General features: G+C 35.6%; 1 protein-coding gene across 1 annotated transcript in view; it reads right to left on the reverse strand.

Annotated features, from left to right (window-relative positions):
* Positions 1 to 13,059, reverse strand: part of LOC123562128 (uncharacterized) — a 96,032-nt gene that overhangs the window by 20,057 nt on the left and 62,916 nt on the right. The window contains exons 20-22 of the mRNA XM_053525275.1: positions 9,760 to 9,906; positions 6,518 to 6,643; positions 4,922 to 4,987 (exon numbers count right to left, since the gene is read on the reverse strand). Of these exons, the coding sequence (XP_053381250.1) occupies positions 4,922 to 4,987; positions 6,518 to 6,643; positions 9,760 to 9,906 (339 nt within the window). The remainder of the gene's footprint in view (positions 1 to 4,921; positions 4,988 to 6,517; positions 6,644 to 9,759; positions 9,907 to 13,059) is intronic.

Here is a 13,059-nt window from a genome sequence, read left to right on the forward strand (position 1 = left end):
AATTGACCAATAGCATGTATGCTTGCTTCTCAGAACAGTTGTGAAATTGACCAATAGCATGTTTGTTTACTTCTCAAAACAGTTGTGAAATTGACCAATAGCATGTTTGTTTACTTCTCAGAACAGTTGTGAAATTGACCAATAGCATGTTTGTTTGCTTCTCAGAACAGTTGTGAAATTGACCAATAGCATGTTTGTTTACTTCTCAAAACAGTTGTGAAATTGACCAATAGCATGTTTGCTTGCTTCTAAGAACAGTCGTGAAATTGACCAGTAGCAGTGGTTTATTCTGTGACTGATCTATAAACTCCGTTTAATAGTACTGTAAGACTAATCAATTCCATGAGCATAAAAAATTGTGGTTTCACCAAAATCAATTATATCAAGGGGATATAAATTCCTGAATTTCAGTTTTTACCACTGAATCACTGAAAAACTTGCTTATTCCTCAAAATTTAATTCAACCATAAAAATTAGTGCCCAGCAAATATTACTGATAAAGGCAGGTAACTACAATCATCGCCTTAATTAATAATAATTACATGACTGTTTATATAAATCGTTGGTCCATACTTTATGCTTTGTGACCAGTCTATATTTAACACAATGTTCACTGAGTTAATAAGACAACAATTAAAATCAACTATTAAAGGCATGTAATAAAACAGCTATTGAATGGTATGCTTGTCAACAGTCAATACTATTGACCTTTGGTCCTCTGGACATTGGACCAAAGTTGACTATTGACTGCAAGCTAATCAGTGAGTGTATATTACTTATCCCACCTTTTAAACATTTTCACAGAAAATAAGGTTGTGGTGGAAGAAGAACACTCTTGTTTATACAGGTCAATACAATATTACAGGTTCTATATTGACATACTGGGAGACAATATCTTGATTAATATGCATGAGTTGTTATGATACAGTGTTGCTATAGTTATGGAAACAAACAAGAGCTGTCTCCGTAGGATGACACATGCCCCCGATGGCACTTTGAATGAATAGTTATGGCCGATGTTCAAGTTTAGGACCTTTGACCTACGGAGCTGGGTCTTGCGCGCGACACATCGTCTTACTGTGTCACACATTCATGCATAGTTATTTTAAAATCCATGCATGAATGACAAAGATATGGACCGGACATGCCCATCAATGCACTATCATGAAAAATGATCTTTAACGTCTAAGTGTGACCTTGACCTTTGAGCTACGGACCTGGGTCTTGCGTGTGACACGTCGTCTTACTGTGGTACACATTCATGCCAAGTTATTTGAAAATCCATCCATCGATGACAAAGATATGGACCGGACATGCCCATCAATGCACTATCCTTTAACGTCTAAGTGTGACCTTGACCTTTGAGCTACGGACCTGGGTCTTGCGCACTGCACGTCGTCTTACTGTGGTACACATTCATGCCAAGTTATTTGAAAATCCATCCATCGATGTCAAAGATATGGACCGGACACGTCCATCAATGCACTATCCTTTAACGTCTAAGTGTGACCTTGACCTTTGAGCTACGGACCTGGGTCTTGCGTGTGACACGTCGTCTTACTGTGGTACACATTCATGCCAAGTTATTTGAAAATCCATCCATCGATGACAAAGATATGGACTGGACACGCCCATCAATGCACTATCCTTTAACGTCTAAGTGTGACCTTGACCTTTGAGCTACGGACCTGGGTCTTGCGCACTGCACGTCGTCTTACTGTGGTACACATTCATGCCAAGTTATTTGAAAATCCATCCACTGATGACAAAGATATGGACCGGACACGAAAATTGCGGACAGACCGACAGACTGACAGACAGACAGACGGTTCAAAAACTATATGCCTCCCTTCGGGGGCATAAAAATGGATGATAAAGGAACTGCCTGGTGTTGTAGCATACTGGAACATTCTAGCTAGGATGTCTTACTGGATTGCTGCTCCAGACTAGCAAAACAAAGCTTTTCAATATGGTTGTTTAAATTGTTGGTAAACCAAACCCTTCACTCATGGAAAACAGTCAACAGTTCTTGCTGAGGTTAACATATATAATGACACACTGGAATAGTTTTAATAACCCTGACAATATTTGAATTATTTATGACTTGAGCAGTGTAAAAGATTTGCATGGATAATATTCAGCAGAACTTCAAAGTCTGGTTTTCAGTATCGTTTTGGAAAATCAAGATTTACATAAAAATAAGACTCAAAAGTTGCAAAAATACATCTGGTATGGGCTGTTTGACTGACAATTTCAACCAATCAAATCTTTCCCATTTAAAATGCTCAAAAATGGATTTATACGTGCAAGAACGCTGTTAACATGACTGTGAGTTTGGAGAGATACTTACTACAATTGGCTGGCAGAATACCGTGATTTTTACAGAATATTTTCAATGGGCTGACATCCCTTTTGTAGCGGCCATTATAAGCTGATTGGTTAGAAATGTACAATAAGTTAGTTATGATACATGCACTTTAAATCTATACTTAATGTTTTGCTGTACAGCACAGTCATAAATATTTCTCTCCAAGCAAGAAAGCTATGCAATTTATTTTCTGCTTTCATAAAATAAAAATTATTCTGTCTGGTCAGGAATAAAGTTTTTGAATATTATAATTCAGCAAATGAAACATTTTTCCTCTTTTACCTGATAAAAGGTTGTTTTGAAGTTGAGATGTGAGAAAAATACAGACTTAGAACTTATATTTTTTGTGAACAAAAAAAGGTATTACATAATCTATGATAAATGGGGTACTAAAGTACATACTCTGAATTCCTAAAATTGTAAAATAGTTGTTCATAATAATACATCTGAGCCGTGCCATGGGAAAACCAACATAGTGACTTGGCGACCAGCATGGATCCAGACCAGCCTGCGCATCCACGCAGTCTGGTCAGGATCCATGCTGGTCGCTTTCAAAGACTATTATTATTAGAGAAACCATTAGAAAACAGCATGGATCCTGACCAGACTGCGCGGATGCACAGGCTGGTCTGGATCCATGCTGGTCGCAAACCCACTATGTTGGTTTTCTCATGGCACGGCTCATCTAAAAACCATACCATATTTTTTCCAGTACATATGAAAACAAGAAATGTTTTCAAAGTGTTATAGATTCAACAGTATTTCAGTGACCTCTTAACCTGTGGTCATTGATTCCGCACCAGTACTGACTTGTTCTCTACAAATAACTGACAGCTTCTCTACATGAATCAGCGGTGGAGGGCAAATTACTTCAGACACACAGCTTTCTGTTCAAATCATTATCGAAAACACAAGCTGTGTGCTCGAATTAGTCATTTGACTTCTTGAGATTAATGTATGCAGGAATACATGTGAATGTATGAAAGAAAGCAGACACTTTTAGAACAGAAAGTTTCAAATATGACAATTAAAGACACAGACACATACTAACAGCATCACATAAAAACACAGTACTTTAAAAACACAATACAACAATACAAAAGCAACATCAACATATATAACTAACAATAAACTTAAACAAAATTTAACTGTTCTAGAAATGGTGTAAATACTTAATATAAGGGAGGCAATGTGTCAAACATATGAGGTACTAGATAAAAGGGAGATAATATTTGACTTAATATGTATTGCAATTATTTTGACTTGTAAGATACGAAAACGAACATGCTTGAATCTATTTATTTCAAACAATTTTTTTTTTAATGGAGAACATAAAGCCAAAATCCTGTCTAACTATGATCACATTTACCTCTTATGTTCATAAACTTTCTATAGCAAAATGACAAAATTAAAGATACATGCCAACTGATGCCAATGCAATTAAGCATTTACCTTTACTATTTCTATTAAGCTTTTTAACACTTTAATGTTCTCAAAACACATTTATATTCTAATATTCTGCTGGTTTTATTGGAACTACATACAGACTAAATAAGTTTAATACAGGCATAATATGTTTACAGTTTGAATCACCTTCTTTTAATACTGAAACTGAAAACAAGGAAAATGTTCAATAAGAAATATAGACTTGAAACTATTTGTACAAGGATTTCTTAACCCTTAGCCTGCTGCAGGTGAATTTAACAGCCTTTGCAAACAGCTTGGAACCAGATCAGACGCCGATTAAATCGGCGTCTGATCAGGTTCCAAGCTGTTTGCTACTCTGACAATATTTCTTCCAATTTTGGAGCAAATTGAATGAACTTTACAATTTTAGCAGACGACATTTCCAGCAGACGACAATTTATCTAGCATGCTAAAGGTTAAATGATAAATAATGTTTAGTGTTTGCTGAAGACAGGCATACGTGTGCTATGGCAGTTAATGCTGAAAGAACAATATTAACACTAACTCCGTATTTGTCTGCAGGTTGATACAACCCACCACAATATTCTTCTATAAATGCATATGCTTGTGAAATATGGAGGTTTCATGCAGACCAACCCAGGTCAATAGTTTCACTTTAAAAGTTCTTTAACAACGCTATTTTCAATTTCACTCAGGCTTAAATACAAATTTGAATAATTTATATAATAATTGTAAATGTAGATGCGTATGTAAAAAAAAAGATTATTAGATTTGCATCGAGTAATATGCACGTGCTTTTTCGCGGAATAATATTGCATTGCTGAAGTTGCACAATACATGGTATTTCCGTGGGAGAACTCATGCATATTTCTCGATGCAAATCTAATAACCTATGACTACAAAGTGAAAAGAAAAAATTGCCAAAATTACTATTAGATGCCCTTTACCACAAATAACATAAATCTTATACCAAATTAAAGGTACCACTGTTCACCATTCCCTTACACCATAATTTTGAAACCCTTATCCAGGAAACCAGACCTTACGTGCACCTTCACAACTGCAGGTGTGACTTATACCAACAATGAAAAAAAAAAAATCCCAAATCCCAGGTATGTATTTCACCTGCTGTTAAATTGAGGGAACGTTTCCGTCGAGATTCAATCACATCGATAAATGTTTCTGAAGCATCTGTATTGGTTGTCACATGATTAGATGAATATAATAAAATCCAGTTGTTTATCAAATCATCAAGGTCTTTGCATAGTTTGTTGTATGATTAACCATGGTAAGGAAGACAGTAATTAAACCATGAGTGTGTAAGACCTGGTGGTTACATATCCAATTATCTGAACAATAAACCATGCTTAATCAGACAATAAACAACGAGTTCAGTTTCATTCTAACATGCTCATTAAAACATGATGATAAAAATTATAATTGAGCCGTGCCATGAGAAAATCAACATAGTGGGTGTGCGACCAGCATGGATCCAGACCAGCCTGCACATCCGCGCAGTCTGGTCAGGCTCCATGCTGTTCGCTTTTAAAGCCTATTGGAATTGGAGAAACTGTTAGCGAACAGCATGGAGCCTGACCAGACTGCGCGGATGCGCAGGCTGGTCTGGATCCATGCTGGTCACACACCCACTATGTTGATTTTCTCATGGCACGGCTCATGTTGAATTTCATTTATCAGAAGAAGTAATAAGATTGGTGACATTCAGCTATCTTACATCATAACCAACATCATAATGTTCTCTCACTGTATGTCATCCATTGTTTATAGCAGAATAAACAACACTGACTACTTTCTTTGTATAACTCACAATAAATTTGAGCCATGTAAAATTAAAGATAGTTTACTAGATTCATACCAATATATCTGAGATTGTTTTACCAAATTGAAAGGAGCATGCCTCCAGAACTAGGTCGCATTTTTGGAAACTAAGAAAAATCTTTTTTTGTTTTTGGTGTATGAACTCGCAAGCAAATGCAACGTCTCGTGTAGATTAGCTACAGCGGATATAAAACATGAACTTAGATAATATTATATAACAAATGCAGCTAATATAGCTCATTGTCTGTAACAGATATTGTGATGTGGAGTTTGTCCCTGTAAGTTGACAGAAAATATACTGTAAAATCATTTAATTTTGTGGGCATGAAATTTCGTGGTTTTGGTCAAAACGGCAATTTCCTTGGAATATGCATTTGTTGATTTCAACTTCTTCAAAACGAATGGGAATTTTACTTGCTCATTGGGATAAATTTCGTGGATTGACTCAATCACAAAATACGGTCCACCACGAATATTAATGATTGTACAGTATAAAGGAAAGGACATAATGCTGTAAATCGTGTACTTGTATAAGTATTAAATTTTAGATTGCATATTATGTGTATTAAAAGAATATTTTAGCATAAAAGTTAAAATCTGCTGACTTCAAAATAATCCTGGAAATAAACTGAACTGGGATTATTTTTGAGAATAAAATTCTTCAAAACTGCCAGCAAAGAGAAAAGTGTGTCGCCCCATTTACAGCACATTCTGTTCAAAACAGACAACAAAAGAGTGAAATTTGAGATTGGAAAGTTTGTGTAAAATGAATTTAGCTATATGTGGATAATAAATTGAAAAAAATATATAAAGAAATTTACTTCAGTATGTGTTTGAAAAGATCAGAAAATCATAAAAGAAATGAACAGATAAATGACTGACCTTTACATTGTCCAATGTTGGTGAAGTCATAGTAACCATCGGAACAAGAACATGCACTGTTTCTACATTCCGAGTTACTCGGCGCACACTGGTATGTCTCGTTACACTTGGAGTTCAGTGCAAGTTCTGAAAACATATGAAACATGTATTCATGCCTTATAACTGGTTTATAATGAATTACTCTAGAACCAGATTACTTCCTTTCAATTTTTAGAGACTATACCATAAGACCAAGGTTAGAGTTACACAATGATACACAAGAAAAAAAAAAGTCATGTACTAACTCTAACAAATAGAATATTCTTAAAAGCAGAAAGAAGAATAATAGGGCTAAGTATGAAAAGGGACATAATTCTTTTACAATGAAAGCAACAGTTATGGAACCTTTGCCTTTGTATAGTTGTGATGTGTAGTTAATGAGATACTAACTTTCTGGCAATGGAAAACAGAGTATTGTTGGAAAATGGATACTGGTACTGATGATAAACTCGGACAGAAATTGAGGTTTTTTACCTGTAACTTTTTTATTTCTACAAATTGTAATCAATGGTTGGTATCAAAATAAGTGAGTTGGGTTTTATGGCGAATCAACACAAAATGGTCATATATTGCCGAGGGGTATCAAAATAAAGCTTAGCTCTTACTGAATAAATGACATCATTTAAATTTATATTTAGTATGCAAACTCACAAGAAGTGAGGCCCTGAAAGGAGTATGTAAAATGGGGACTATATGAACGCTGACTGATGATAAATTCAACCAATTTGTCATTAAAAAAAATTTTTCCATAATATTATATTGAAACTTTCCCAAAAATGTTGCATCAGTCATTCCCGATCAAGTTATGAAAAGTGACCCCATGTCAGGCCTTCATGTGTTGACAGTGAGCATGCGCAAAACATCCTCTTCCCCAGTATTTTTGGATAAATATTTTTTAAACAGACAAATGTAAGTCATTTATTTATACAGATTATTTACCAATTTTGTTTTTGTTTACACCAGTTGGTGTTGTAAGTGGTTGCTTCTAGATGGCATGTTCAATTATATAAAACAAGAGGGCCATGATGGCCCTATTGCTCACCTGAGTTTAACTGCTTGCTTGAACAAATTTCTTTGCTAAAGCTTCAAAAACAAAAAAAAACTAGGTGAGAAGGTCATGGTAAAGATTCTTCAATATAAGTACTGAAATCTGTTAAAATTTCTTACAGGTGGTCCAAATCTCTTTCCTCTACCTTCAAAAACAAGAAAGTAGGTCAGTAGGTCAGGGTTAATAATGTTTAAGATGAGTATTGAAATCTGTATCAAAAGTTCTACATGGGGTCCAAATTTCTATACTATATCTTCAAAAACAAGAAAGTAGGTCAGTAGGTCACAATAAAGACTATTTAAGATGAGTATTAAAATCTGTATCAAACATTATACATGTGGTCCAAAATCAATTTGCTGTAGCTTCAAAAACAATAAAGTAGATCAGTAGGTCACAATAAGAACATTAAAGATGAGATTTAAATCTTTATCGAAAGTTATTGACGTGGTCCAAATTTCTATGCCATTAAGATCGGTGTGCAAAACTGAATGTCATCCAAATTTCAAGGCTGTATCTTAAAAGACAAAAACATAGGTCATTAGGTCAAGGTCACGGTCAAGTGACCCCTAGTTACTTGGTGTCATCAGGTAATTATAATTAAACGGTCTAGGAAATATGATCAGATAATTTTTGAAGTATATTTTCCTATATAACTCATATACAAGTGACCCCCGGGGCAGGGCCTCTTTTCATTCCAGGGGCATAATTTGAAATTCTTGCTAGAGAACCACTAAGCAATGCTACATACCAAATATCAAAGGCTTAAACCTTGAACTTTCAAACAAGAAGATTTTTTTAAAAAAATCCTATGTAAGTCTATGTTAAACTTGAGACCCCTGTGGCAGGGCCTCTTTTCACCCTTAGGGCATAATTTGAACAATTATGGTAGAGGACCACTAGGCAATGCAACAAACCAAATATCAAAAGCCTTGACCTTGCAGTTTCAGGCAAGAAGATTTTTAAAGTTTTTTTCCTATATAAGTCTATGCAAAACTCGAGACCCCCTGGGTGGGGCCTGTTTTCACCTCAGGAGCATAATTTTAAATAATCTTGGTAAAGGACCACTTGGCAATGCTACATACCATATATCAAAAGCCTAGGCCTTGCAGTTTCAGACAAAAAGATTTTTAAAGTTTTTCCTATGTAAGTCTATGTAAAATTTAGAACCCCCGGAGCAGCGCCTCTTTTCACCCTAGGGTTATAATTTGAACAATCTATGTAGAGGACCATAAGGCAATGCTACATATCAAATATCAAAGGCCTAGGTCTTGTGGTTTCAGACAAGAAGATTTTAAAAAAAATTTCCTATATAAGTCTATATAAACCATGTGACCCCCGGGGCAGGGCCAAATTTGACCCTAAGGGAATAATATGAATAATATCAGTAGAGAACTACTATATGATGCTACAAAACAAATATCAAAGCCCTAGGCCCTGTAGTTTTGGACAAGAAGATTTTTTAAGTTTTTCCTTTTGGTTGCCACAGAGTTCTGCTTGGACTTCAATTCTTTGAACATATTTGAAAGGGAACCACCCAAGGATCATTCCTGTGAAGTTTGGTGTAATTCTGCCCAGTGGTTTTCAAGAAGAAGATTTTTTTTACAAAATGTTGACGGACACACGACAGACGACGCACAACACACAACGGACATTGAGCGGTCACAAAAACTCACCATGAGCCTTTGGCTCAGGTGAGCTAAAAACAATTGCAATTGAATAATTTGAAGGTGGTCAACTTTATCATCTGTTAGAGTTTATCATCAGTACCAGTAAGTACAAAAACAGTCATAATTTTATCAGCATGACAAGAAGAGTTATGAAATCTATGTCATTCAGTTAGTATTATTATGGGAAAGGCATGAATGATGTTTCATTCAGTTATGATAAGTAATAACAGAGATATAAGCTTGCTGAGAATCATTAATAAGGTGTCCAAACAAGAGACCGATGGTGGTGCCAGGAGTATTCCAATAGTTCTGATGACATTTATTATGGTGAGCTACGATATTTACTCTTCATGTCTGGTCTTGTGTTGAAAATTTTCTTTTTATTTATCCAAGTAAACTTTATACAGTTAATTTTCAAAATTCTCTGGAAAGTTAACCTACAATCAGCATAGCCACAATTTGCCATATTTTGACAGTAAGATACTTACTTTCTAGACATTCTCCGCCAATGTCTGATGCGCCGTTGTTGTCATAGTAATCTGACTGACACTCACAGGTGTCACTTGTGCCACACATCGAGTAATCTGGTCGGCACATGTTGTTTATGCTTATACAGGTCTCGCCCAATTCCACCTCTGAAAGCACACACACAGAATGAACATTTAATAGATGTTAAATTTAAAGTTTTTATACATTTCTAGGATGAAGAAAAGGGCTGTACATAAACAGCTATAAACCAGGAGTACTGTCCAATTAGATTGACTATCCAGGAGTATTGTCCAATCAGATTGACTATCTAGGAGTATTGTCCAATCAGATTGACTATCCAGGAGTATTGTCCAATCAGACTGACTATCCAGGAGTATTGTCCAATCAGACTGACTATCCAGGAGTATTGTCCAATCAGACTGACTATCCAGGAGTATTGTCCAATCAGACTGACTATCCAGAAGTATTGTCCAATCAGACTGACTATTCAGGAGTATTGTCCAATCAGACTGACTATCCAGGAGTATTGTCCAATCAGATTGACTATTCAGAAGTATTGTCCAATCAGACTGACTATCCAGGAGTATTGTCTGATTGGACTGGCTATCCACATCTTCTCCAACAGTATTGTCCAGCGGAACTGATTATCTAGCTTTATGTAGCAATCACCAAAGGGGTATTTTGTGTAAAGCTTGAACATTCACATGATCAATGTGGCAAAGATTTACAAAAGATACAGATAAAAATATTTGAAAAGAAACAAACTTATGAAATTTGTGAAACAAACCATAAAGAGATAAGAAAATCTTAAGACTTTGTACTTTATCAAGAAAGAAACTTTGTATGTATACTTTGTAATTTTATGTAGTGTCACTTGAAATTTATTCATAGAAATAGTTTATGTCTGATGAACAATGTACAGATTCAGTAAATTTCAACAGTATACTCGAAGTTTAATGTTAAAGTTACTGTCAAATTTGCAATGTTAAAATTCTGTTAAGCAATATTCATTCTGAAACAGAAATTGTTATCTACACCCAAACCACACACACATAAAACTACTGAACTCATGTCATCATACCTGTCCAAACTGATATTAACTCTTAGCCTGCTGGCAGCCAGTGAGTCTACTTTTGCAACCAGTGCAGACCATGATCAGCCTGCAAATCCATGCAGGCTGATCTTGGTCTGCACTGTTCGCAATTCCGTCAATAAAGTTTAGCGAACATTCCTTTGAATAGTAAGTGGTACTGCCCAAATTGCATGATGGACCAGTCCATTTAAGAAATTTAGCAGGGTAAAGGTTAAGAATTATGTTCTAGTTCAGTAACAAAAACCTTTACCAAACTATTGTCTTGTTCAACCACTAGTACCGACACATCTAATCCCTATACTTCTAACATGCAATGTTGTATGACATTAATATTCAAACTTTAAGGAAAAAGAAAAAAATAACCTGGAACTTCCAAACAAATGACAGCAGAGGTAAACAAACATTAATGACTTTTACATACTGGTACTAATCGCATGCATGAATTCACTTCATCAAAAGTCTAAAGTCTTGCTTTATTTTTGTCCTTCCAGACAACTGCGTATTTGCTGTAAACAATGTATGAATATTTATGATTTTAGTTCATAAATATCCTACTATTGTTTATGTTAAACAATAATATCTTAAATTATTAACAGCAAGACTTTAGATGACTGCTGTTGACTTAATTTGCTGTGTCATTTCAGAAGTACTTTTACAAACAGAGATCCGGTAATATACTTTCTTTTTACTCTAAATTTTTAACAGCATTTGGTACCAAAAGAAATAAGTAAAATTAAGTTGTCTTTACTAATTATACAAATCTGTTCCATAATAAAATGCCATCTGCATGAAAAATTAGACCTTTTTCTTTTAATAAAAAAAAATGTCCTGAGAAGTTTTCTCATGGTGGACCAAGAGGTCAATCCCCCGTCCCTACTTTCTGGGAATAGATCAAGAACATCAGCATGCATTCTATTACAGTGTCACACTTGTAAAACATCTAAACAACACAACTATTATTTACAATACAAAACACTAAACATATCTTATCAACAGTTAGATACAATTAGGATCCAAAAACACCAATCATGGTCATTTTAACTGACTACTGTGAAATCAATAATTTTCATGGGAGAATAATATCCAAGATTTTCTGGTTGAGTTAGACTAGCCACTAGACTTGTCACAAAAATTACAACTTATGTAATTTCTTTCTTTTATTCTATGTAACAGTGACAAATGCCAGTCTATTTTAAAGAGTTTCTCAGTGAACTGATTGTAACTAGAAAATGCTTTTGTAAAAAAGCGCATGTCTCCCCCAATGCAAAGTCCTATAGGCACGAAGTCAATAGGGGTCAGGAGCGAAAGTCAAAGAGACACTGATGGTTGGCTGCAATAGGGATCATCTACTTGGCATGTCCAGTCATCCCGCTAAATTTCAACACTAGTGGCCTAGTGGTTCTCAAGTCACTGTTCAGGCTCCTGTGACCTTGACCTTTGATCAAGTGACCTCAAAATATATAGGGGTCATCTACTCTGCATGTCCAATCATCCTATTAAGTTTCAACATTGTAGGTCAAGTGGTTCTCAAGTTATTTCCCAAAAATGATTTTACATGAACAGGCCACTGTGACCTTGACCTTTATTAGACTGACCCTAAAATCAATAGGGGTCATCTACTCTGCATGTTCAATCATCCTATGAAGTTTCAACATTCTGGATCAAGTGGTTCTCAAGTTATTGATCGGAATGGTTATCAATGTTCAGACCCCTGTGACCTTGATCTTTAACGGAGTGACCCCAAAAGCAATAAGGGTCATTTACTCTGCATGAACAATCATTCTATGAAGTTTCAACATTCTGGGTCGAGAGTTTCTCAAGTTATTGATTGGAAATGGTTTTCCATGTTCAGGCCCCTGTGGCCTTGACCTTTAACAGAGTGACCCTAAAATCGTTAGGGTTCATCTACTCTGCATGACCAATCATCCTACGAAGTTTCATCATTCTGGGTCAAGTGGTTCTCAAGTTACTGACCGGAAATGGTTTTCAATGTTCGAGCCCCTGTGACCTTGACCTTTCACAGAGTGACCCCAAAATCGTTAGGGGTCATCTACTCTTTATGACCAATCATCCTATTAAGTTTCAACATTCTGGGTCAAGTGGTTCTCAAGTTACTGACAGGAAATGGTTTTCAATGTTCAGGCCCCTGTGACCTTGACCTTTAATGGAGTGACCCCAAAATCGACAGGGGTCATCTACTTTGCAT

This window comes from Mercenaria mercenaria, chromosome 2 (assembly GCF_021730395.1).
Source record: "Mercenaria mercenaria strain notata chromosome 2, MADL_Memer_1, whole genome shotgun sequence".
Classification (NCBI taxonomy): domain Eukaryota; kingdom Metazoa; phylum Mollusca; class Bivalvia; order Venerida; family Veneridae; genus Mercenaria; species Mercenaria mercenaria.